Source organism: Anarrhichthys ocellatus, unplaced genomic scaffold (assembly GCF_004355925.1).
Source record: "Anarrhichthys ocellatus isolate YVR2014 unplaced genomic scaffold, GSC_Weel_1.0 scaffold24, whole genome shotgun sequence".
Lineage (NCBI taxonomy): Eukaryota > Metazoa > Chordata > Actinopteri > Perciformes > Anarhichadidae > Anarrhichthys > Anarrhichthys ocellatus.
Window position 1 is genome coordinate 10,701,663 of NW_022280054.1, and position 23,179 is coordinate 10,724,841.

Consider the following 23,179-nt stretch of genomic DNA (forward strand, 5'->3'; position numbering starts at 1 on the left):
CACACACACACACACACACACACACACACACACACACACACACACACTTCCCCTTTCTCTTCTCACACTTTATCAGATCTGGTGGAAGAATGAGATGGAAACACTGATACGTGATGGATCACATATTTATTGGACACACATACACACACACATACACCCACATACACCCACACACACCCACACACACACACCCACAGAGCAGAACTCAGGGACTCGTTGAGGAAGGAGTTGTGGTCAAGACTTTACTGGTTAGTGCACAGTGTCGTACACTCGTTCTCCCACACGCACTTCTTTTACACATGTGATATATTATGCATACATGTGTGAGTAACGCACTCACCGCGGTCATAAATTAGATATATGGCGGTGGTGGCGGCGGCAGTGGAGGAGGGGGTGCTCAGAGAGGAGTGTGTGTATTTGTGTGCATGCGAAATGAGGAGGGGAGGAAGGATGGAGGGGGGGGGGCACAGATGGCTGTGGCCTGAGGCATTCGAGGTACTGCAGCTAAACATGGAGACTGCAGCACACACACACACACACACACACACAGGAGATTAAGTGTTGGGGGGCCTGCTCACATATACAAACACTTCAACATATACTGTATAGAAGCAGAAATAGGAGACACACAGATGCAGACAGTCAACCTCTAAAGAAGAAGAAGCGAAAAATATCAGCATAAAATATCAGTAAAAAATGTTAGATTAATGATTGATTTCAGGGGTGGATAGAAGTACATTTACTACTGTACTGAAGTACACATTTGAGGTACTTGCTATATCATGCTTTATACTTCAATTAAAGAAACAAACATTGTACTTTTTGCTCCACTACATTTATTTGACAGCTATAGTTACTGATTACTTTACAGATTAACACACACACACATATATATGTATAACACTTTGTTTGGATAGTCGGCCCACAAATAGTTTGTTCATTTGTAACATTTTAACAACCTGTTAGTCGCGGTGTTCAACAGATCGTCTTGAACTAACAGATTGTTTTGAGTAGTTCAAGATCTAAACTAAATTATTCTCGGACTACGTTGGTGTCTTAACGAGTTGTCAAATAAACTCGACAGAAATAATCTGTTAAACAAATGCAGAACAGCTGAATCATAAGTGATCAGATGTTCCATACTCTATAAACTAAACTGTAACAGAATATCCAAATAAAGTGTGAATGAATTAAGTACCTTAAGGTATAAATAATACAGTACAATATCTGAGAGAATAGCTGTCTTGTTTTATATCCTGGTTGTATAAAAGGTAAATCACATTTATATCTTGTAAAGAAACTGCAGAAAACATTGAGCTATGAAGATTAGTATTAGTTATTGAAAGTATAACATGTATTTTTATTTTTTAAAGAAATAGAACCATTACAAACACATTATTATTATTTTTAATATTATTATTCCTAGACAAACTTTCTTGTATATCATATGAAATATCAACTTTTTGACCCTATTCTATTGCCCGTTTTTAAATATTTTTCACATTGTGCTCAAATTGCCCTCTAGATGCATTTCGCTGCTTCACTTTCAGCTCAGTAATCGTCTTAAATCAGGATGAAGGAGAGGAGTCTGACAGCCTCGGCCTCATCTGTCACTCGTCCCCCGATGATTCATGTAAGTGTCTTTTGTCTTTACTGTGGCCTCTCGGATTCTCTCACCGTCCAACAGCTTGCCTCTGTCACGTCTTGTTCACACACTACGACACAATACAACTTTCTCCCATTCTCTTTCTCTTTTTAACCCCCTGGTCCTTCTTCATTCCTTCTCTCTCTCTCTCTCTCTCTCAATCAGTTCCTCTCCTGCTCTTCCCGCTGCATTCCCCCATTCCTTTTTCTTTCTCTCCCCCTCCCTCTCTTTTACTCCCTCCCCACCCTCTCTCCCACTTGTCTGAACTCTGACAGGTGTGTAATTGAATGATTAATGACCACCACACAGTACCCCCCCCCCCCTAAAACACACACTTTATGTTAAAATGGAATTGTACATATTTATGCACACACACATGTTCATGCGCCGGCACACGCAGACGTGCACATTTTCACATTACACATGTGTATTCATTTTGCTTCAATAGCCCAAATGGTCAAATTCAAACCAGTGGGAGTCTTGAAATGATGGAGACATTAGAAGGAGTGCAGCAATGCACCGAGTGCAAACATATATTATCCCGCACTGTGCAAGAGCTGCCCATTTAAAAAAAAAATGACACTGTTGTCATTTACACAGTGTTTCAACTTGTGGGAATTTCCCACAAAGATGTTATTCGTTTATAGTCATTTTCTAAAGAATTCTGCCAAAACACTGCAGCTCTGACTTGTGCAGTTGTATTCTCTTCTAAGCACAGCACACAAACAATCAAACACAATGCAGATAAATACACCCAGGCTCCTTCTCCCCCTCTCTTTCACCCACCTCCTCTTCATTTGTCAACATAAAGGCAGATTTTATGCGGTGTAATTCCCACCGTCCGTGTTGGCGAGAGGAAAGGCTGCCGATCTATCTGAACCAATAACACGCCGAGGCTATATGACTGTGAATGATGGTGTGCGAGAGAGGGCTGAACACTGATGTATGAATAAAGTATGTGCTGTTGATTTTTCTGCCGTAATCCCTGCCTGGGATCATACGTTTTAGGATCGTTGTTTCCAAATAGCTGGAGAGAAAGAAAAAAAAATATTTCAAGGGGGGTGGGGGGGTATTCATATGTTATGAACGCCATGCACCGTTATGCAGCAGATCAACAGGTTCATATGTGGTAGGATACAGATTGTGTGTGAAGTAGAGAACGACTGATTGTTGTTTTCTGAAGGCCGATGCTGATAGCTGCCGACTCGTGGTTCAAGTCACTGTTTACTTTTTTGTGTATTGAACATAAACCATAAAAACAGTTTCATAATATACATTCATGAATCGATATTGTTCGAAAACCAATTTCATACTTTGTCAGTGAACATTTTACTGAAACATTGAGGATCAGCGTCTTTAGACTTTACAGATTCAAAAGTCTGGGATTTCGGGTTATATTGATGTTTTTCTTCTTTCCTTCAATCATGGCTATTTTAAAAGAGATAAAAACGGTTTGATTCAGACATCAAATGTATTACATGTCTTTGAAATATTTTTTCTCCCCAAAAAAATAAAAATTAAATAATTCAAACTTCCATTTTGTCGACGTCCCCACAGTGTTGCACGACAGGGGAGAATACTGTTGGATCTTGGTTTTAGAATTTGTTGTCCTGTCCAGAGAAGCGTGTGTGACCCTCGATTGTTCTTTTTATTGAATCACAACGCTGCAATTGGCCTCCACATATTTTGAGAAGCTGTTTATCGTTGGGCCCTCTGCAGTCTGCTCAGTGGTCAGATTGATTGTTTAAACTGTGATTAATCAGTCCACAGTGTGTTCAGTTGATATTCAAATTTAAATTCTATTGTGGAGTTTGAAGGAGCGCTTTAATTTAAATCAATCTATTAAATTCGGTTCCTAATTAAATCTGCACGGATGTTGCTAAGCTTCCAGTTTCTATTACCAATGACCGGTGTTTTCTTGTAATCTTATTCAACTATTGCTCGGAGGGATATTCAGTCTGGTTGAACATTGTACAGCGTCTTGTTCTTCATGTACAAAACAAACCCTTCATACAAAATAACGTTTTGTTAAAAAGGACTCTCTACAACCTAAAGTCATGAAAGCCCATTTTAAAAGTACAGAGTATCCTCTCAGACATCTAACTGTAAGCGTTTATCTCAGGCGACTCTAAACCTTTGAACGGCAGCGTTTAGTGCTGAGCTATTTTGGTCAGACATTCATAGTCCCCAGTGGATGCATCTTCATGACTTTGGTTGTCCTTTGACTTTCTATCAAACGCCAACATGAGGTTGACATTTGTAAAATGTAATGAAATATCTATTCGATACACTGCTATGAGATGTAGTGAGCACATTCATGGTCCCTTCAGGATGAATTTTAACAGGCTCTCTTAGCTCGGCTCGGCACTTTCTTCGTAGTTTGCGTCATTAGTGCTGTTAGCACCGTTAGCTGTGAGCCGCTATCTAACGGAGGTGGAGTGTGAGGAGGGACACAGAGAAAGGAAAAGTGGATGGATGCCGAGGTCAGGACCCGGGTGCCAGGGAGAACAGCCATTTCCTGTTGACCTCTTTATGAACTCTGGCCCCTGACCCTGCCCTCCCGCTCCGGGCCAAATGGGGGCAGGGTGAGGCGGGGGGGGGATCAGTGTTTGTTGTGTGTTTGGGGTGCTGTGGGTGACTGCAGGGTGAAATCAGGGATGGATGTTTGATGTCCAAAAGGATGTACATCAGAGAGGAGGTGAAGGTTATGGATAGGATGTGGAGGGAAAAGTTAGGAGGGTTGTTTTCTCTTTGAGTGTTTGTACGTGTTGACATATGATATTCTCCTTACTTTAAGTTTAGGTGATAAATAAGGAGAAGGAACTGGAAATGTGATAATCCTGCCTGTGTGACAGATCACTGCAGCTGCAGCCTGAGGCCTCTGTCAGAGTCTCTCAGAGGACGGGAAGCAGTGACGTGACTTATGGTTGGGAAAAAAAGGAAGGAGATTACACTATTTGTCAAGGAAAGGCCATGTAGAGGTGAGTGGCTTTTATTGTGGTTTATTTAATGTGTTTAAACTTCTCATGGAGTCTAAATATTCCTTAGTGGTATGGAATGTCGTAAAGCAAGATCACCAGATTGCACATAAAAGTAGAAGGTATAGAAGAGTGAAAGAAGGCACCTGAGACCTTCAAACAGAGCATATGAATTTTGGAAAAATAATTGCTCCAAAATGAGGAACATTTTGCACATTAAATGAAATTATTGAGTTGTTTTTGGATCAAACGGACTTTCAGAGATCCTAGACATTGGCTGTGTCCAAAATCCACACTAAATACTATATAAACAGTATAAACTTCATACTAATCTTCTTACAAAGAAATTCATTCCTATGTGGGAGTTCATAGGTATACATAAGTTAGTAGTACTTGTACATGCAAGACACAATAAATGGCTTGACTAGCTATAACTAAATAGCCAACAATGCTAAATGCTAAAGTACATCCTGAAATGAAATGATTTTGCTGACGAGTTGCTAATCAAAAGTAACTTTTTTACTTCTTATTTAATTATTTAACTCACAAGATTTACCTGGAGCCGTCTAACCAAAATCTGCAATTTTTCTTTTTTAATCAACTGCACACTCATTAATAAAGTAAATGTATGCACAGTGCGGACTTCTTTGATTATAATTCATTTAATAATAAAACCTGCATTTTCAGTCAGAAACTTGAAACCCGTCCCCCTCCTGCACAAAGCAATAAACTGTCTGCGGGTAGAATCAGACAACACACACAAACAGAAAGCCAGTGACGAGTTTTTACAAAAAAACATTTTAATACTTTAAATGTATATTTCCCATCATCATTCAGAAAGGTTTCAGCAGTCCGAGCAGAGCGGAGAGGGAGCCGAATGTTTAGAGAGTCCTTTGGCTGCAGCTCCTCTCACACACACCGCTGTGACACGCACACAAAATGGTCTAGAAATGCTTACAGAACATTGTGTGTGTGTGTGTGTGTGTGTGTGGAAATGGCTTTCAGTGTATTGTGGTGTGTATGTTGGTGTGTGTGCGTGTAGGAAAGATCTTAAGGTAACGGACACCTGCTGGTGTCTTAAGGAGGTCAGTGGTACGAGAGCGAGGCAGACTGGAAGTCATTCATAGTGTTTAGTTCATGCTGAGGAAGACCACTAATATTTAAATCGGCCTGCAGTGGCACACATAAATATAAAAATAGAATAAGAAAAAAATCAGCTTTAAGTAAAGTGTGTGTGTGTGTGTGTGTGTGTGTGTGTGTGTGTGTGTGTGCGTGTGTTTCTTTGACAGTTGGCGTGTGCAGGAAGACAGGGAGTAGTGAAGAAGGCGTGTTCACAGGATCAAAGTCCCATCCAGTAACGTCCATGTGCTGTCTTCCTGTGGTTCAGCAGGCATGATGGGAAGTGTAGTTTAAAGCATGTGTCTCACCCACAGGACACAGTGGAGACATTTGGAGAGGAGGAAGCACTTCTATTCTGAAAGAGGTATGGCTTAAACCTGTGGGTCTAGACAGTGTGCGTGTGTGTAATGTTTATGTCTAGGTGTGAGTGTGTGTGTGTGTGTGTGTTTGAGTGGAACAGCTACATATTGAGGTCAGTGTCTTTCAGTGGGGAATGTAAACTTTCGGGGCGATGTGTCTTTTTTTTCTTTTTTCTTTAAATAGTGTTCAGTATGCGTCATTACACATACACAGCAGCACACACATACATATCTCACCGCGCACTCACACACACACATTCATACAGTAATTTTCCCTCACACACACACACACACACACACACACACACACACACACACACACACTCCGACTCCTCCCTTCACCCCCACAACTAGTGTGCGTGTATGTCCAGTCCCTGGGCGAGGAGCGGCTCTGCGGGGTGTGCGTGTGGCGGCGGGTGGAGCAGCATGGCGGGGTGGGGGTGTGGGCCCGGGTAGGGGTGGAGGGAGGGACCTGGGTGCGGAGGGTAGCCCGGTTGGGACAGTAGAGCGCCGGGGTAGTCGCCCTGCAGGGAAGACATCCCCTGGAGACCTGGGGGGGAGACACACAGAGGACAAGTTTACAGTTTGAGTGTAACGTGGGACATTTCCATTAAAGTGAATAAACACTGCACAGTATTTAAAATACTAAATCCTGCTACTTTAACCAGTTTTCTGCCTTTGTTTCTCCCTAAGTAGCTTTCACTTTGTTAAAATCATCTTATTCCACACTGACATACTGACACATTCAGCTTGTTCCAGATCGTATCATGTTAAACATTTAAAACTTACACAGATGTATTTGGTACTTTCATAATAAAGCTTTGTGGGTTTTGAACAATGTTTCGCTGCACAGCATGAATTTGTAATGACTGACCCACATGTACACCAGAAAACATTAATATCCTCAGATTAGATTCATTTATTCTCCAGTGTTTTGTGTAACTAAAAGAACCTTTTTTTTCACATTTAAAGCACAGATTGTTCTTCGAAAGGTTCAGTCCACAACTTTCCACACAACGCTGCCTTCTCCAGCATCAGGACGTAAACACGGTTTAAATCAGTCGCATTCATGTTCATATTACAGCAAACATTGATAGGGGAGTTGTGTGAGGCTGCGTAGGGGTTTGTACAGAAACCACCGCTAACGCATCACTAAATAATGACCGACATCACCCTTCACTTGTGCCTATAAATATTCATATTCTTAGTATTTAATGAAAAGGCACAGTGAGGATTAGACAGAGAGTATAAACATATATATTCTATTTAAAATTAATCCGTTCAACTCTGTCTACTTAAGGCCTTATTCATTTTTATTTTGTTTTGGTGATATACTCTTTACTTCCTTAAGTGGACTTAAAGATTAGGCAGCTGATATTCTGTATTTTTCTTATTATCAGCAAATCCTATGAGACCAAAGACCAAAACTAGTAGTGTGATAGTCTCCTGCCCATTTGTTCCTACTGCTAAGGTAAATCTCTAATAAATAAATATATACTTTAATATTTAAAAAAAAAACTCATTCAAACAGGAAGAAACGGTGTGTTTGTTGGGGACTATTTTCAGCGGCGGATTAATCCACATTCTACGCTCTAGTGAGTTTTTCCAGCAGCAGGACGGTGTGTGTGGGATTAAGTCAAAATGAATTAGTGTGTGTGTTCATGGTGACGAGGGAACATGTGATCGAGTGCAACAGTGTGGCTCATCGATGTGCTCTTATTAGTTTATAGAACATGATAAGAGCTCAGAGGATAATATCAGGCTTTTGATACACACTTGTTAGTAGCATACATTTCTTTTGTTTTTCAGTGACTTTGTTGACAGTAAAAAAATATTATATTCAGCCTAATTTATTTTGCACTCTGCAGTCAGTATGTGAGAGCGAGCAGTATTTCCCCTCCAGACTACTGTACCTGCTCGGAGCCCAAGGTGGGCCTGTCCGTCTAGGCCATAGCCCCCGAGAGCTGCTCCCTCTGGGCTGTAAGGACCACCCTGACCTGTGAGACAACACACACCGTCAGACGCAAAATATACAGCACACACACACACATACACACACTCGTGTATGCACAGAGTTGTTTACTGAGCGACCGACCAGATGACTGACTTATAAACACCGACCTGAGCGATTCGACTGGTCAATCATCGGCTGAACTATTCTCCTCCTGGCATTGATGAACCTGCATGAGGGAGAGAGACATAAAAACAGAGAGAGAGAGAGAGAGAGAGACGGAGGAGGCCACCCATTAATGAAGAAAAACGCTGACCGGGAGGCTATTAACCTTTTCCATTTTACAACCACTTAACCCTTTCAGAGGGCTGAGTAAATCAACGTTATGGCAGAGATGGTATTGATCGCCCTGTGATAATTGATTGATCTGTATCGAACGGGTCACCCTCTGTCTGTGTGTGTGTGTGTGCTGCAGCAGGGGTGCAAATAAAAACCAGTACGTTATCAAATTACAATATCTATTATTTAACATGTAACGCATGCTTCACAATTGGGTTTCGTATGTGTTTCCGTGTCAATATCTGGGCTAACGAAATTGAACATTACGAAAGAAGAAGAATTGATCAGCTGCATGGAAATGTGCCGTGTATGTGCGTGTGTTTTGCCAGCGCAGATACATGTGCGCCTGGGGAGCGAATGGGGGCAGTAAACCATCTGATTATTGGATATTGACTTTACTGTTCTGTTTTATGAACATACAGCGAGTGGATTTTACTCTGCCGCAGTTTCGAGGGGAAAAAATGCTTAGCAGGACATTTCTTCCTCGGTCACGAGCCTTTCTCTGATAAAGTGAATTACAGTCTTCTCTAAAAGTCTCGTCAAATCACAACCTTTCGTTTAACTGACATTTATTTGCACAAATTAGTCACGATGAGGAGTTACCAAGCAGAAAAATATGACTTGTAAAATATAGACAATGTTGGTTTCTTCGCCACACTATCGCACCGCTACGTTATTGATGTACAGCCAGTTAAATTGAAAGTTGACGCTATACATTCAAACATGACAGCTTAACTGATTATTGATAAGCCACGGAGCTGGAATTAGTGTATTGATTGAGAGTGCACTGACCAGTTGTTGACCTGTAAGATGGTCAGTCCTGTGTCCAGAGACAGCTGCTTCTTCTGCTCCTCGGACGGGTACGGGTGCTGGGAGAGGACACGCAGAGCGAGGGTCAGGAGAAATCACAACACGCCACACAAGTGAAGCTTTGTTCATCAACGAGAGAAGAGGCTACTAGAGACGTAATGTTTGAATCTACAATAGAACAATGCGCGTGAGAGAAATCTGACAACCTTCCATCCGAATTTCACATCTGCACTCACAGTTTCAACCCCAGTAAGCCCTCAATCTCTCTCTGTATTTATCTCTCACACACACACATACTGTAATATAATATAATTGGCGTGAAGCAACATTTGACCTGCCTCATTTAGTAGATAATTGCCTCGCCAACAATTACTCACTCCATTTCTATCGCTTGCACAGCTATTCAATAGCGAGCATATTCACATAATCACTTAATCCTTTGATTTTTTCATTTCATTTAATTGACCTCCATTAGGCACTCGGTTCAGCTCTCTGTCTGTTCTCGTCAGCGATGTTTCGCCTCGCACTAAATCTTCTCTTTCAGTAATTAGTCTCTCATGCAGCGCTGGACACCAGCTTTCTTTGTTCATGACAGGCTCTCCGGGATGGTTTTAATTATTGTGCAAATTTAATATTTCCCCGTGTAATAAGTTCACTTTGATCTCACCGACAGGTGCTGGAAGAGCCACGCCCTCATGATGTTTGTGGCCACTTTGGGGAAGATGCCCCTCTTCTTGTTGTTCCTCCTGTCTCTGTCGGAGTCGTCGTCGTCCCCCGTACTGGGGGAGGCCCCTCCTCCGTCCAGACCATCGCCTGCAGGGATGCACACATCATGTCTCAGGGTACGAATGATACAAGGTCATATTTATCAGCAGATATGTTCTATTTATATTTTTGCCATAACATTTTTGAGCCTAAAAGTGTTTTTTTTGTAGAATTTCTTCTATACTTTCTTATGCAAATTCACTCTAATAGTAATAATAATAACTTTAATGATTTCTTATGTGTAAACTGAATAAAAAGTCACATTAAAATGAATTCCACTTTAATTGACTGCAATAATGATCAATTCTGCTGCAAAAATAAATTAATTAACAACAATGATTAGCAAATGAGATGCATTTAAATGGTTAGGAACTAAATACTTCAGTGTTTTTCCTAATATTTAATACAGTGCAGTGTTTTCTCACAAATAGTATTTTGTGCGTGTGCGTGTGTGTGTGTGTACGTACCTGGGTCACTACAGTTGTCTAATGTGCTGTGTGAAGGCAGGCCGCAGGTGCCCGGCGTTCCCAGGGGAGTAGTGGCACATTCATCTGGCTCCCGTAACCATGATGCATTCTGCAGGAAGAGAAGAGATGGAGAGGAGGTTGGAGGCAGAGTCATGGGAAGATGGAGAATGCAGCACGGTCACGCAACACTATTCAGGCCTCCAGTGGAAGCAGCAGGACGGGTGAACGTTGGCGTCTCTCCTACACTGTTAACTTCCTGCTATCCGACATGTCTCACCTGCTCCGACAGACTGGTGCAGGATCCGGTGAAGTCCTCCATGTCAGACTTGGAGCCGCCCTCCCGGTCATCCAGGATGAGGTCTGTGGGCATTTTGCCCTTCAGACAGGTGATGTAGCGATGGCAGAAGTTATCGCACAGGTCGTGCACCTTCGGAAACAGATTTACACTCATCAGTGCACCACCACTACTTAATCATCGCCTAAACAATGTATAGTAGTGCGGTTAACATTGAACATTAAAGAGCAGGTTCACATATTTTTCAAGTCTCTTCTAAAACAATATACACATTCCCACAAAAGTGTTCAAATGGAAACATGCTTCTCTCCCACCAACCTTCTCTAGCTCCAGTAAATGAAAGCGAAGAACCTGTATGGCCTGGATCATCTGTGGAGAGGAGAATGTGGATTACTTAACGCATTTCCCACAATGCACGTGTGGTTAAAAGCGGGTTCATATTTTCATTATCATACCAAGTTGTCGAGCTCGGGATTGGAAGAAAATATGGGCTTCTCTGATCGGATCTGCGGCACAAAATTAACGAATGATTACAAATCTGGAAAAAACACGCTTTCGTCGGCGTCTGCTCTGCGATTGGCTCGCGCTGCTGTCACTCACCTGCTTGGCAAACGCGGCGATGTCGTCGTTGAAGGATTCAGAGGAGCAGACGTCGCTGTGGTTGGTCATGCCGGGGAGGTGGGAGGTGGCTGAGAGGGAGGCGGGGTCTCGAGGGGAGCAGGTGGCGAGCTCGCACTTTTCAAACACTAAGGCCAGCAGTGGAAACAGTGGGTGACTGCACGCACACACACACACACACACACACACACACACACACACACACAAACACACAGTTAACATACTATACATAAACACAGTAACAGTTGACACAGTGTACACACGATACATTTACAGAAGGTGAAACTTTATAGCACAGTATTTATGAAGCAGACAGCTGTAAACACTTCACATGTATTTTGATATTCAGTACTCAGATATAGACTGTATGTTAATCTGCTAAAAGTGCAAATATAATTCAAACAACTATGTCACTAACAGGCTGCATAAATCATTGTCTCCACCTCATCTGGGCTTCAAACACACGTGCTTACCCGTAGATCTGGTCTTTGTGGTGTTTGAGGGAGTCGGGGATGGTGGGTCCGTAGTGTGGGGGAGGAAGCGACCTGACGTCGTCCCCGTACCCCCCCAACGACATGCCCTCCGACCCCGAGTAGTGCACCAGCTCTTCATACTGAAACACAATTAGACGGAAAGACAGAAAACATGAGACACGTTCGACATCTGTGCCTGACATCAAATCTCGTTGTGATTTTATTAAGCTGTCAGGGCGCTTCAGTGGCGCGGCTTACTGGACCCACACTGAACACACTCAGATATCGGCTGCATGCGCTTTTATATCTGCAGCAGTGTTTGTGTCCCAACTGCTGAACACATTTTGTTCTGCCGTTAATGTTAGAACTTAGTGTTGCATGTTTTTGTGTGTGTGTGTGTGTGTGTGTGTGTGTGTGTGTGTGTGTGTGTGTGTGTCTGTGTCTGTGTGTCTGTGCGCGTGTGTATTCGGGCTGCAACTAACATTTATTCTCACTGATTAATCTGACTATTATATTCTTAATTAATCATTTAGTCTGTAGCTCCAAAACCCACGTTGACATATTTGATTTGCTTGTTTTGTCTGACCAACCTTCCAAAACCCCAAAATACTCAATTTTCTATCATAGAAAACGAAGAAAATAAGCAAATATTCACACTCAAGAAGAAGGAACCAGAGAATTTTGGGCATTTTTGCTTTTAAAAAAAAAATGCCTTAAACGATTATTAAAATAGTTTCCGATTAATTGTATTCATTATTCTATCCACTGATCTGTAATTGTTTCAGCTCGTAGACACTACATGCATATGTGTCGGTCAGTTGTAGTTACAGTAGAGTTGTAATGGGAATACGCTTCAATCACTGCAAGCACAACAAACACGGATATCAATAATCAAAAGTAAAAAAAGGATGAACTTCTTTTTACTCAAATCATTCTGTCAATATTTACAACTGTGTAATGTAGCTATATACTACCCCCTGAATGTGTGTGTGTGTGTGTGTGTGTGTACATTGATAGATGTCACTGCAGTTTTGTGTACTGTACAATCCATTTGTGTGTGTGTGTGTGTGTGTGTGTGTGTGCTTGAATATCCCCATTCCGTCATGAAGGGAAAGCTCTCTTGCTTAGAAGGCGAAGCGTGGAGGAGAAGTGAAAGAGGGGTGAGATCCACGGAGGAAGACGGCGAGCCTGTAGCTGCTAATATCGTCTCCTCCCTCCTCGACTCTGACTAGACAGGAGCCGTGCTGAGACGTCCCTCATAACCCGCTGTGGCAGCCTCACCGGGGGCCCGCTAACACACACACTCTAACACGGTGAGTCAGACACACATATGGCAGGCTCACACACACACACATACACACACACATACAGAGATACAGCATCTTGTACACATAGCATCATGAATATACATGTCTCCCTCTCTGGTTTACCCCCCCTCTCTTTCTCTGTGTTACGGAGCTAATTTGTGCTTCGCTGCAGCTACATGTCTCTGAGGCGGCGGTGCTCAGGTCAGCAGATCTGCTTCTGTTCTCTTTCTGCTGTATTAAAGGGTCATGGTCCCAAAGGGCCACTGGGATCACACAGACAGGCAGCACCTGCTGGGTGACCTGGACACCTCTCACTTCTGTGTTATTTTAACCGAGCTATAAAAGTTATTATCTGCTTAGTTTTTCTGTGGACACCATTCCCCAAAGAGGCTTCGACAAGAGGTTGTGATTTACTACAGACGCGTGTAATTGCAGACAAAAACAGGGACAGTGACTCCTTTATTTTTGTTCTTTCAGATTTGCAGTAATTTAAACTATATTTCTATTTTTTAAATACTTATTAGCACTTTTAGTGCTCAAAATGGCTAATGAACAGGATTTGTGTCCAAAAGTGTCCATATATATTGGACACTCCCCAACATAAGGTCCGTTATTCTCACATATTCTCTCAATGTTGACCTCTGTGAATGTAATGAAATATAAATAAATAAATCCTCCTCATGTGCAAGCACTGTCGTCATGCAAACCCCTCTGCAATACCCCTGCAGGTCTCCGGACCCCACTTTGGGAACCACTGTCCTAAATGGTTTATCAAATTGTTGTATTCCAGAGTCCCATATGGCCACCGGGATCACAGAAAGCACCTGCTCTGAGGCCCTGGCCCGGGACACCTTCTAGTTTTTATGGACGCTGGCTATTAACACAATCACCGCTATCGGATTGCGCGTCTCTCTTTACGCACGGCTCCTATCGGGTTTCTGTACGTCAAGCGGATCAAAGCGCACAAGTCGAGATGACAAATTCCGCGAATTACCCTTTTTTTTTTTTTAAGTCACGGAGCTGGTAAACAGGCATCAGATGGCAGGACAACAAGTTTGAATTGTTTATTTCAACCGACGCAGAGAAGTTGTTGAAGGCCTACGAGGCGTCTTTGGGCTTCTCGGCACATTCAAGGAACATCATTTAGCTTCACTGGATTTATATTGGACTAAAACGTTATATTCTGTAAAATGAAAAGTAAAAAATGAAGACGGAGTTTGGTGCAGAGATTCGTCTCATACTTCAGACTAAAAGTCTAACTGAATCAATAAACCTTCACAATTAATTAGGACGGGTCTATTTAACTTTGTTAACAACTACATTTTATTCTATAATAATGGCTGTTATAAAACTAAAGCCTCTTTAAAAAGAGTCCTGTAGAAAACAAACAATCCATAGTCCAACTCATTCGTTTTCTCACTGTGCAGATTCAGAAAAACAAAAGTGTGAATTAAATTGACTTTAAGTGTCGTAGTTCTCTTTCTGCACTTTAATGAACAATACTGAGAACAACAAACTAACGGAACTAAGCTGATATAAACATAATGCATATACAAAGTAATCACGCATATTGAATATGTCTATAGTTGTGATACATTGTTTAAAATTAATGATTCCTGCATTTAAAGCAAATGAAACGAAACTAAATCAAACTGGACTTTCCTACAGGGTGCCAAACAAAATACAACTTTTTAGACTCTCCCAACGTTTTTCCAAACATGCGTCAGAACGATCTCCATTTGGTTTACTTACAATTTCATCCTGTTAGACTTTTGTTTATCATACAGCGTTGTTACTGTACAAAATAACTTTCATCCAAAATCCAGTACATAACATTTGGCTGCAAAAATGACCCAGTAAAGTACATTTATATTACTAATAACAGCAGAAAGTTACTTGATTCTTTATTTCATTTTTGATGGAAAGCAGAGTTGGTTATCTGTGTGTGTGTGTGTGTGTGTGTGTGTGTCTGTGTGTGTGTGTGTGTGTGCGTGTTTTACAGTAGGCTACATGTGTGTGCTGTACTGTAGTGTGTGTGTGCTCCTCTCCTTCCTGCTGTTTTCATACAGCAGTGGTTTTCTATCTCTAATTGCTCTCCTCCACTCAGCCACTGTCTGTCTGTTTCTCCAGCACCACGATGCATTTGAATCACTATAGCAAAAAAAAAAACCACCACCTACTTACCAAGCTGCAGAGCTGCATCTCCTCTCCTCTGCATGACCTACACACCACTCTAACCCTTAATGTGCCATTATAACGCCTGACTGACATTGCACAATACAATTATTTTTAAGGGAGGATGACATATTAGATCCGAATCAACAGTTCCTCATGAATCGCTTTATGGGATTGCTGATGTGCATTACAACTCACACAGGACTTTCATTGAAGTGCATTTCACCTCCTGAACTAGGGTTTATGACTGTTTAAAGTTATTTATTTGCAGCACAATAAAAAAGCTCATAAAGACATTTGAAGAACATTTCTAAGTTTTTTTACTTTATAAAAAAAGCACGCTTTCCTGTTGTTTTCCCCGAAACATGAAGTCCATGCTAACAGCCTACAGTAGTCTGTTTCCACTGGGCCTTGTGTTTTGACTGCTACACCCAACCAGCAGTGCAAATAGGATTCCTAACCATATACTCCCATTAATATGCTTTTTCTAATTACCTCGTCTCCATGCCAGATATGAAATCTGATATCTCATTAGGCTCTGGTCTAAACCATTCTCATATTTAAAAAAAAAGCAGACCTACCCTCTTCTCCATGCGACTCGACAGCCAGTCCTACACCGGAGATGGTGATGCGCTGCTCGGTTAGTCCAGCGAGCTTTGCTCCCTTCCTCTGTCCCTGGAAATAAAAGTAAAAATGTTTTTATTTTTTTTAAATTTGTATTTTAATTGATAACACTAACATTGTAAACACGATTAACACCATGCAAAACCCTCCCATATGGAATCAACAAAAACATGAGGCTGTGGGTAGAAAACAGTGAAGACCTGCTTCGTGTGAGTGAGTGTATGTGTGTGTGTGTGTGTGTGTGTGTGTGTGTGTGTGTGTGTGTGTGTTTACTCCGAGCCCATCGCGTTTTAAATTACAACATTATGATGTGACTGGAGAGATTTTATGGACGTTAATATCCTTGTATACGCTTTTGTCGATGTGAGCTTAATGGTTTACAATACACTCAGCGCCAATAAACGCTATAATAAAGCTCGCAGCCTATTAAACGCTACTGGCTGATGGTGCTGAGCAGGCTGATACACACACACAAGGCTCCAGTAAATGGTGTAAAATGTCCCACCGAGACGTAAATATCCAGTCCTGCTCGGGCCGTGTCCGGTGTAGTCCAGAGCCCCGGTGAGAAAAGAAGCAGCGGTTTCCTGCAGCGCCTCGCCTTCCGCCTGGTGCGCCTCTCGCTCCGGCTCGCAAGCACGTCGGGGGGGATGCTCGGTGCTGTGGAGGGCAGACGGAAAGCGTCCCTTCCTTTTTTGGCTCCTTGTGCTCGCTGTCCGCGCAGCATACGGCGACGGGCTGCAAAATGTCACGGCTGGGAGTGAGCGATGGTGTTTTCTGTCTCAAGAGGAGAGGAGAAGAAGAAGGAGGAGTGGTGATGGTGGTAGTGGTGGCGGTGGTGTGCGGGGAGGTTTCGGAGGGTCAAAACGCGACGGGGTCTCTTGCCCCCCCTCCCTCCCCTTCCTCCTTTACTCCTCCTCCTTATCACACACACAAACGCCAGAGAAGAAGAAGACCCCCTCGATCGTTTTATCTCGGCTCTCCTCCGAGCTGATATCACTCCTCCATCATCCTTCGCCACTCTCTCCCTATCCCTGCTGCCGCAGCTGCGCTATCATCTCCGGGATAACTCGGGAGAATAATCGTGCTAACTGTCATTGTAGCGGTTTGGAGCATGTTAAACAGTCTATTAAACTCCTAGCAGCCAATTAAGGTGATAAGAAGAGGCACAACGCAGATATTTAATCCACTACACATATTTAATATATTATATTTATATTTCTACATCTATATTTATTTCTTTAAAAGACGGCAGGTAATTTGCCTCAACATTTCAAATCTAATTACAAATTAATTTGAAATATGCACAAAATCATCTACATGTTTTTTTTACCTGCAGGAGAGTTCATTTTAAGGGCAATTGCATTAAAAAAAAAAAAGAGTTTTAATCAAGTCGCTCCTCATAAATAAGTCATAAATAAGTTTTAAGCGTGCTAGATGACATGAAATGTTCTATCTGGTAATAGCTTTCAAAGTGTTTTTTTGTTTTTCTCAATCAGTTGTAGCTCAGCCTTTTGACAGAGCCCAAATGTCAGCCTTTGTCTCTCTTTTTGTTGATTGGGAGAAGTGAGAAAACAAAGCTTTCGCCGTGAGAAAGTTTAATTCTAACCACAGAGAGAAAAAAGAGCCCTTTCACATGTTGGTGGAATAGCTAAACTCCCAGTCTTGTGTTGTAAATGTCACCTAAGTAACATAATAATTATTCAAAACGCTCCCCTTTCCCCGGTCCCGCTGTGAGGGGCCAACAGGCGGCTGCACTTCAATCAGCAGCGGCTTTGCGGGGAACAGCGGGCCGGGGCAGGCGTCTCCGTGGGCGGCATGGAGTTTGACCGTGGGCCGGCCTGTGAGGGGCCCCGCACAGTCCGTAGAGCCAGGGGTCTTTTTAACTCTGCAGGGTGCTGGTTTCCTGCAGGGGTGATCACAGCGCTCACTCCCCCCTCCTACACTGAGCCCGTAATACAGCCATCAAGCAGCGTCAATGGGCTGGAAAAGACGATCCGAGGCTTGTTTTCACTCCGTTAACAGGTTGAATGAGAAGGATTAACACGGACGTGTGCGTCATCTGAAGAATTCATGTCACAGGGCTTTATATTTCCTCATTCCTCTTCATGCAAAACCTTTACAATCCACAAATTACTGGCTACTTAAATGTTATTGAGAGTGACTTCTTTCAGTGTTTGTCTCCAGGCCACTTTAACTTGGACCATAAATCTCAACTCTCTGTAACATTTATCTAACAGACTATTATCTAAACATGCAGATCACGCTCATTTACATCACAACGCACGAAAGGATCTGCCATTTTCTTCACATCTCCCTGTGTCCTGTGGGAAGACACCATACTTTTATGCACTGCATATGTTAATGAGAACCCATTTTGACACAACATATGTTGTTAAACATGTGCTGAAAGGTAGCACAACTGTCCCAAAGAAGACACACAGATGTCCTGTGATATCTAACCAGAATTAAAATAAAACAAGATTTAATTCAGATATCGCCATCACATAGAAAACACCAAGGTGGATTTGAAATAAGACATATGAGGTGAAATGAGTTAACGAGTAAAACATTTAAATAACCACATTTGTAAAACAAAAAATGTAAATAATTTTTGTCTTGTTTTTATTCAAACTTGAATCAGTTCAAACACATGAACATTGTTTCATCAGTTTGATTTTTCACTTTTTTTGAGTTTTGCTTTTCGTCTGTTCTGTGATTAATGTCGACTGTACTTTCTTTTTGCACACAGCGCTGCCTTCCCAAATCCCAAAGAAGTTCCCGGAGTTCAGTTTGTTCAGAAGACATCAGAGAGTCTCTGGGGTCAAACGTAAGTAACATCACCAATACACACACACATAACATATTTGTGTATGAATGCCTTTTTGGCTAACACATGGAATATAGACAATACATAAATACATAAAATATATTTTCTTATTTAACAATCGTTTGTCCTGATCAACAAATTGTTTGTTGCAAGGATTATCACTTCAATACTTTTCCATACACTGAGATCAGAGGAAAGAAAGAGTAAACAGAAACCTTTGGTTGATCTTATTATTAATAATAACAGTTTGACACATACAGTGGTGCAGTGGGATCTATGGGACCCCAAACAAAACACAAAGTTTCAACCATCTGCTCCGACATGAAATAGATTTCCCTTTTAATGCCTTTGGAAGATTTTTCTTATCGCCATCCGAACATGATGTCAAACTGAGTCAAAATGTAAAACCTAATTATCTAAAATGCATCACGTTGCATGTTTTCAGCAGCACATTACTTGCATTTCCACTTGTTTACTACTTCCTCCCGTTGTGGAGCTCCCCTGTCAGAAACAGGCTCCTTTCCTGCACCACACAGTTGAATATCAGTGGGGCACGTTCCTTCTGCATGTCAAGGCTGCTGCAGTTATTTGTCACTCCCTGTCGAGGCTCAAGCGCTCGCTCCTCTGCACCCACCGAGGCCTTTTGACTTTGTGCGCTCGGACTAGCAATGCAAGTGTGTTCACGACGGGTGTGTGTGTGTGTGTATGTGTGTGTCCGTTGCTTTGTGTGCTTGCCTGCTGTAGGGTCAGTGTCACGGTGCTCCTATTCTAAGTTGGGCCTCACTGCAGGCGATGCCCTGGGCTATTTAACAGGGAACAACAAGCAGAGTGTGTGCATAACTGTGGATGTTTACCTGCAATGACTGCATGTGTTTCTGTAGCTCCTTTTGTGAGATTATAATGGAATTCACCGCTGTAATATCATAAAGTTCTGACTAGATTGCGAACTAAAGATGGCAGACTTTAGGCTTTTACAAACTGCTCTTTTCCGGCCTGTAGTTTTCTGCCCAACGTGATGGTGTTTGGTGCAAATGGTTCACATGGAAGTGCATCATCCGCAAGGCGAAAAAAACAGCCACCTCCACAAACTGTTGTTGTTTTTACTTTGCCAAAAAAGTCGAGTTTACTTGATTCCACCAGAGAGAGAGAGAGAGATGGAGGTAGAAGGCCACCCAGCCTTGTTGACTTCAGTGACTCTGCCATTAAGAAAATATGGCTGCCTTGACCTCTGGCACAACCGCCCAATACATCAGAGAACTGTGACCCTCCACTGCCTGCATGAGAGAGAGAGAGAGAGAGAGCGAGAGAGAGAGAGAGAGAGGAAGGCAAGTGATGGAGGGAAGTAAAGGGAGAAAGGGTAAAAGTGAGGGTAGTTGAGGGGGTGCAGAGTGCATTTTTATGAGCCTGTGCCTCTCCAGTTTCTGGGTCGTCTGGCCGCATAGACATACATTTCCCCCCTTCCTCCCTTCCCTCCATACATCTCTCCTGCTTTCTTCTGGCACACTCGCCAAGCAAAATCCAGCCTTATCTACTCTTGAAGCCGTTTGCAAAATGTTTCCTTCAGTTTCTCTCAGTTCCTCCCGGGTCATTCCTCTTCCTTTACTTACCTGTTTGGGCAAGGCCTCTCACCATTCCTTCCCTACTCCCTTCTGCCTCCCCGTCTCCATCTCGTTTTGTTTATAGTAAGCCAACACTACCTTTTCCCACTTCTGTTATTTTCTTCCTCTCCTTCTCCAGCCCTCCTCCCCCACCCACTTCTTATAGATGGAGATTAACTGGGGGAGCGCAGCGCCATCCGTCCTCCTGACTGTTTGTTGTTAAGGAGATGGATGGAGGCTCCCTCTGCCAGCCCCACGCAGCCGCAATTACACCAGCCGCCATGATGGATGGAGGGGAGGGAAAGGGGTGGTGGTGGGGAGTTGTGGGGGTGCAGCAAGGGAGATACAGAGAGGGGCATCTATCACGCCCCTTAATCTACCTGTCACTGCTAGGGCTTGGGTAGAGAGGGGGGTGGGGGGGTCTGCTTCATCCTGACTGCTGGTCAAAGGTTTAATTCTTTTCTTTACTCTGAATTTGTTTCTTTCTGGAGAATTAGGCCTCCAAGTACTGGACTCATTAAATGTCCTGATCACTCCAATTGATTTCCAGCAGCTTATTGGATTCTGTTGAAAATACCGTGTGCGTGTGTGTGCGTGTGTGCGTGTGCGTGTGTGTGTGTGTGTGTGCGTGTGTGCGTGTGTGTGTGCGTGTGTGCGCGTGCTTGACAGGCATTAACATTAGCGTGGGAAGGGGGTGATGCTGCTGGGGCTGCTGGCCAGAGAAACAATCCCTGATAAAAAAATAATGTTAACAGTTTCCTTCTAAGTGCTTGTGGATGCATCATACATCCCACCAAAAAAAATGTCTGTGCTCATGTGCGTCAACAGGTGATGCGTTGCCGTTTCTGTTACACTTTTGCAGAGATGCACGTTTCGCATGTAGACACATTTTTTGCATAGACGTCATTATGGCACATACACTTATACACACAACCCCGCACTGCATAAACATGCAAACAACTGGATAGCACACACACACACACACACACACACCTCCACACTAAGTTGTTTTTCATCCCATCTGTAGCTATTGCCTCTGCACTGCGCCCACACACACTCCCTCTGCAGCATCTTCTCATCCTCGTACCTGTTGAAGGTACCAAAGCAGTGACCTATTATCTTGTAAATCTACATATATTGGCTGTAATGCCTCTCCATTTGTCCCACAATGCTACGGAAATATTATGAAAAGTAATCTGAGGTCTCCCATCTTCTACCCCTCCTCCTCCTCCCATTTCCATCCCCATCTCCCTCCTCCACCTCCTCATCTGTCCAGAGGAGTGAGAGATGGGATGGAGGGATTAATACTCTTCCGCCCAAGCCAACCCTGGGAATGATAGATGGACAGATGCAGGAAGGGAGAGGAGGAGGAGAGGGAGATTAAAGGAGAGAAGTCTTGAGGGTTCATAAATCCAAAGTGAGACCTGGTCCGCATCACACACTAATAAGATCTGCAAGAAATCCATGATGGGGGGGGGGGGGGGGGGAGAGGTGGAGAGAGAGAGATGGGAGCGGTGTAATAGCATTAGATGTAATCTAATCATGGCAATAAGATGTGAATGGATGAGTGTGAGCATGGTGATTATGCAGAAGAGGGATGGCGGTGTGTTGATGAAGCTCTGAGGCGCGAGGACAGGCCGCGTTATTGAACAACAGATCAGCGGCGTTGTGGTCCTCACTGGGGACTTTTTCTGCTGCAAACACCGTGTTCATTTTTATTTGGTCTGATTCCGTCGCTCTAACCGCTCCCCACGAGGAAGCAGTGCGAACACAGTGGGTGCCACATGGTGGCAAAAAAAGGCCTCAATTCGATGTAAATGTGAATCAGGGATAAAAATGTGTCTGTTGAAGTGGGATAGCCCGTGTGTGTGTGTGTGTGTGTGTGTGTGTGTGTGTGTGTGTGTGTGTGTGTGTGTGTGTGTGTGTGTGTGTCATCGTTATGGTAAGAATCAGCTGTAAGTGCACAAAGTGCAGTTGTGCAGCCGTGACCTGACTCGGATCAGATAGAGTGCTCCCTCACCTCCCTCTTCTCCTCCACGACCCCGCTGCCGCCCTCCACCCTAAACTACCCCCCCCCACCAGCACCACCACCACAACCTCCCCTCCATCCACCCGGGCCACATTTTTCATGGCCCAGCTGTCAGAGGGCCGTGATTGGTTGGCTCTGCAGACAGATAGCCGATAGGCTCTGATTAATAGTTGAGGCCCAAGACCTTCCTCATTGATCAACAGGACAGGCTGGAGGAGGAGGAGGAGGAGAGAGAAAAAGCATGCCCTGTCGCTCTGCAAGTGCTGGCTGATAACCCTGATAGTGGCTCTTGGAGTGTGTGTAACTGTGTGTGTGTGTGTGTGTGTGTGTGTGTGTGTGTGTGTGTGTGTGTCTATTTGTGTGATTGTTTACAACAGCAAAGAGATTAGCGGATGAAATGGAGGCACTGCAGTAAGAAAAAAAAGGTTTCAGGTTTATTCGCTTTCCTTCCAGCTTTAAAGCTTTGTCTCCGGGCTGAAGCGTGTGATAGCATCTGTGAGTTTCCATGAATAAGAAAGCATGTATGTTATCAAACAAAACACACACTGTTTGGCTGGCAGCTAATGTCTGAGGGGCCTTTATGCATGCAATTGTGTGTGTGTGTGTGTGTGTGCGTGTGTGTGTGTGTGTGTGCGTGTGCGTGTGCGTGCGTGCGCGTGCGCATGTGTGCTGAAACATTTAATATGTGTTTGACATCTATTCTAATCATCATACTTGTTTGATCCAAATGTGCTTTTGGTGTATTTGTTTTGTTGCCCAGGTACATCTGCAGAGTGTATGTGTTACAGTATCTATGTGTG

The 23,179-nt window shown here is 43.2% G+C and overlaps 1 protein-coding gene across 3 annotated transcripts; it reads right to left on the bottom strand.

The window, feature by feature from the left end:
• Nucleotides 1-4,991: 4,991 nt before the first annotated feature.
• Nucleotides 4,992-16,940, bottom strand: meis3 (myeloid ecotropic viral integration site 3). 3 transcript variants are annotated; one of them, XM_031861184.1, is made up of 13 exons: nucleotides 16,431-16,940; nucleotides 15,883-15,976; nucleotides 11,820-11,959; nucleotides 11,329-11,503; nucleotides 11,184-11,234; nucleotides 11,047-11,097; nucleotides 10,711-10,860; nucleotides 10,434-10,542; nucleotides 9,869-10,014; nucleotides 9,184-9,260; nucleotides 8,223-8,281; nucleotides 8,015-8,098; nucleotides 4,992-6,651 (listed from the first exon to the last, which is right to left on the bottom strand). In XM_031861184.1, exons 2-13 carry the CDS (start codon nucleotides 15,892-15,894, stop codon nucleotides 6,452-6,454), a joined length of 1,254 nt encoding a protein of 417 aa, XP_031717044.1. In that variant the 5' UTR covers nucleotides 15,895-15,976; nucleotides 16,431-16,940; the 3' UTR covers nucleotides 4,992-6,451. The 3 variants fall into 3 exon arrangements, with proteins under 3 accessions (XP_031717044.1, XP_031717045.1, XP_031717046.1); XM_031861185.1 differs by lacking the exon at nucleotides 16,431-16,940 and having other exon boundaries at nucleotides 15,883-16,423; XM_031861186.1 differs by lacking the exon at nucleotides 4,992-6,651 and having other exon boundaries at nucleotides 7,733-8,098.
• Between the last annotated feature and the right edge of the window lie 6,239 nt (nucleotides 16,941-23,179).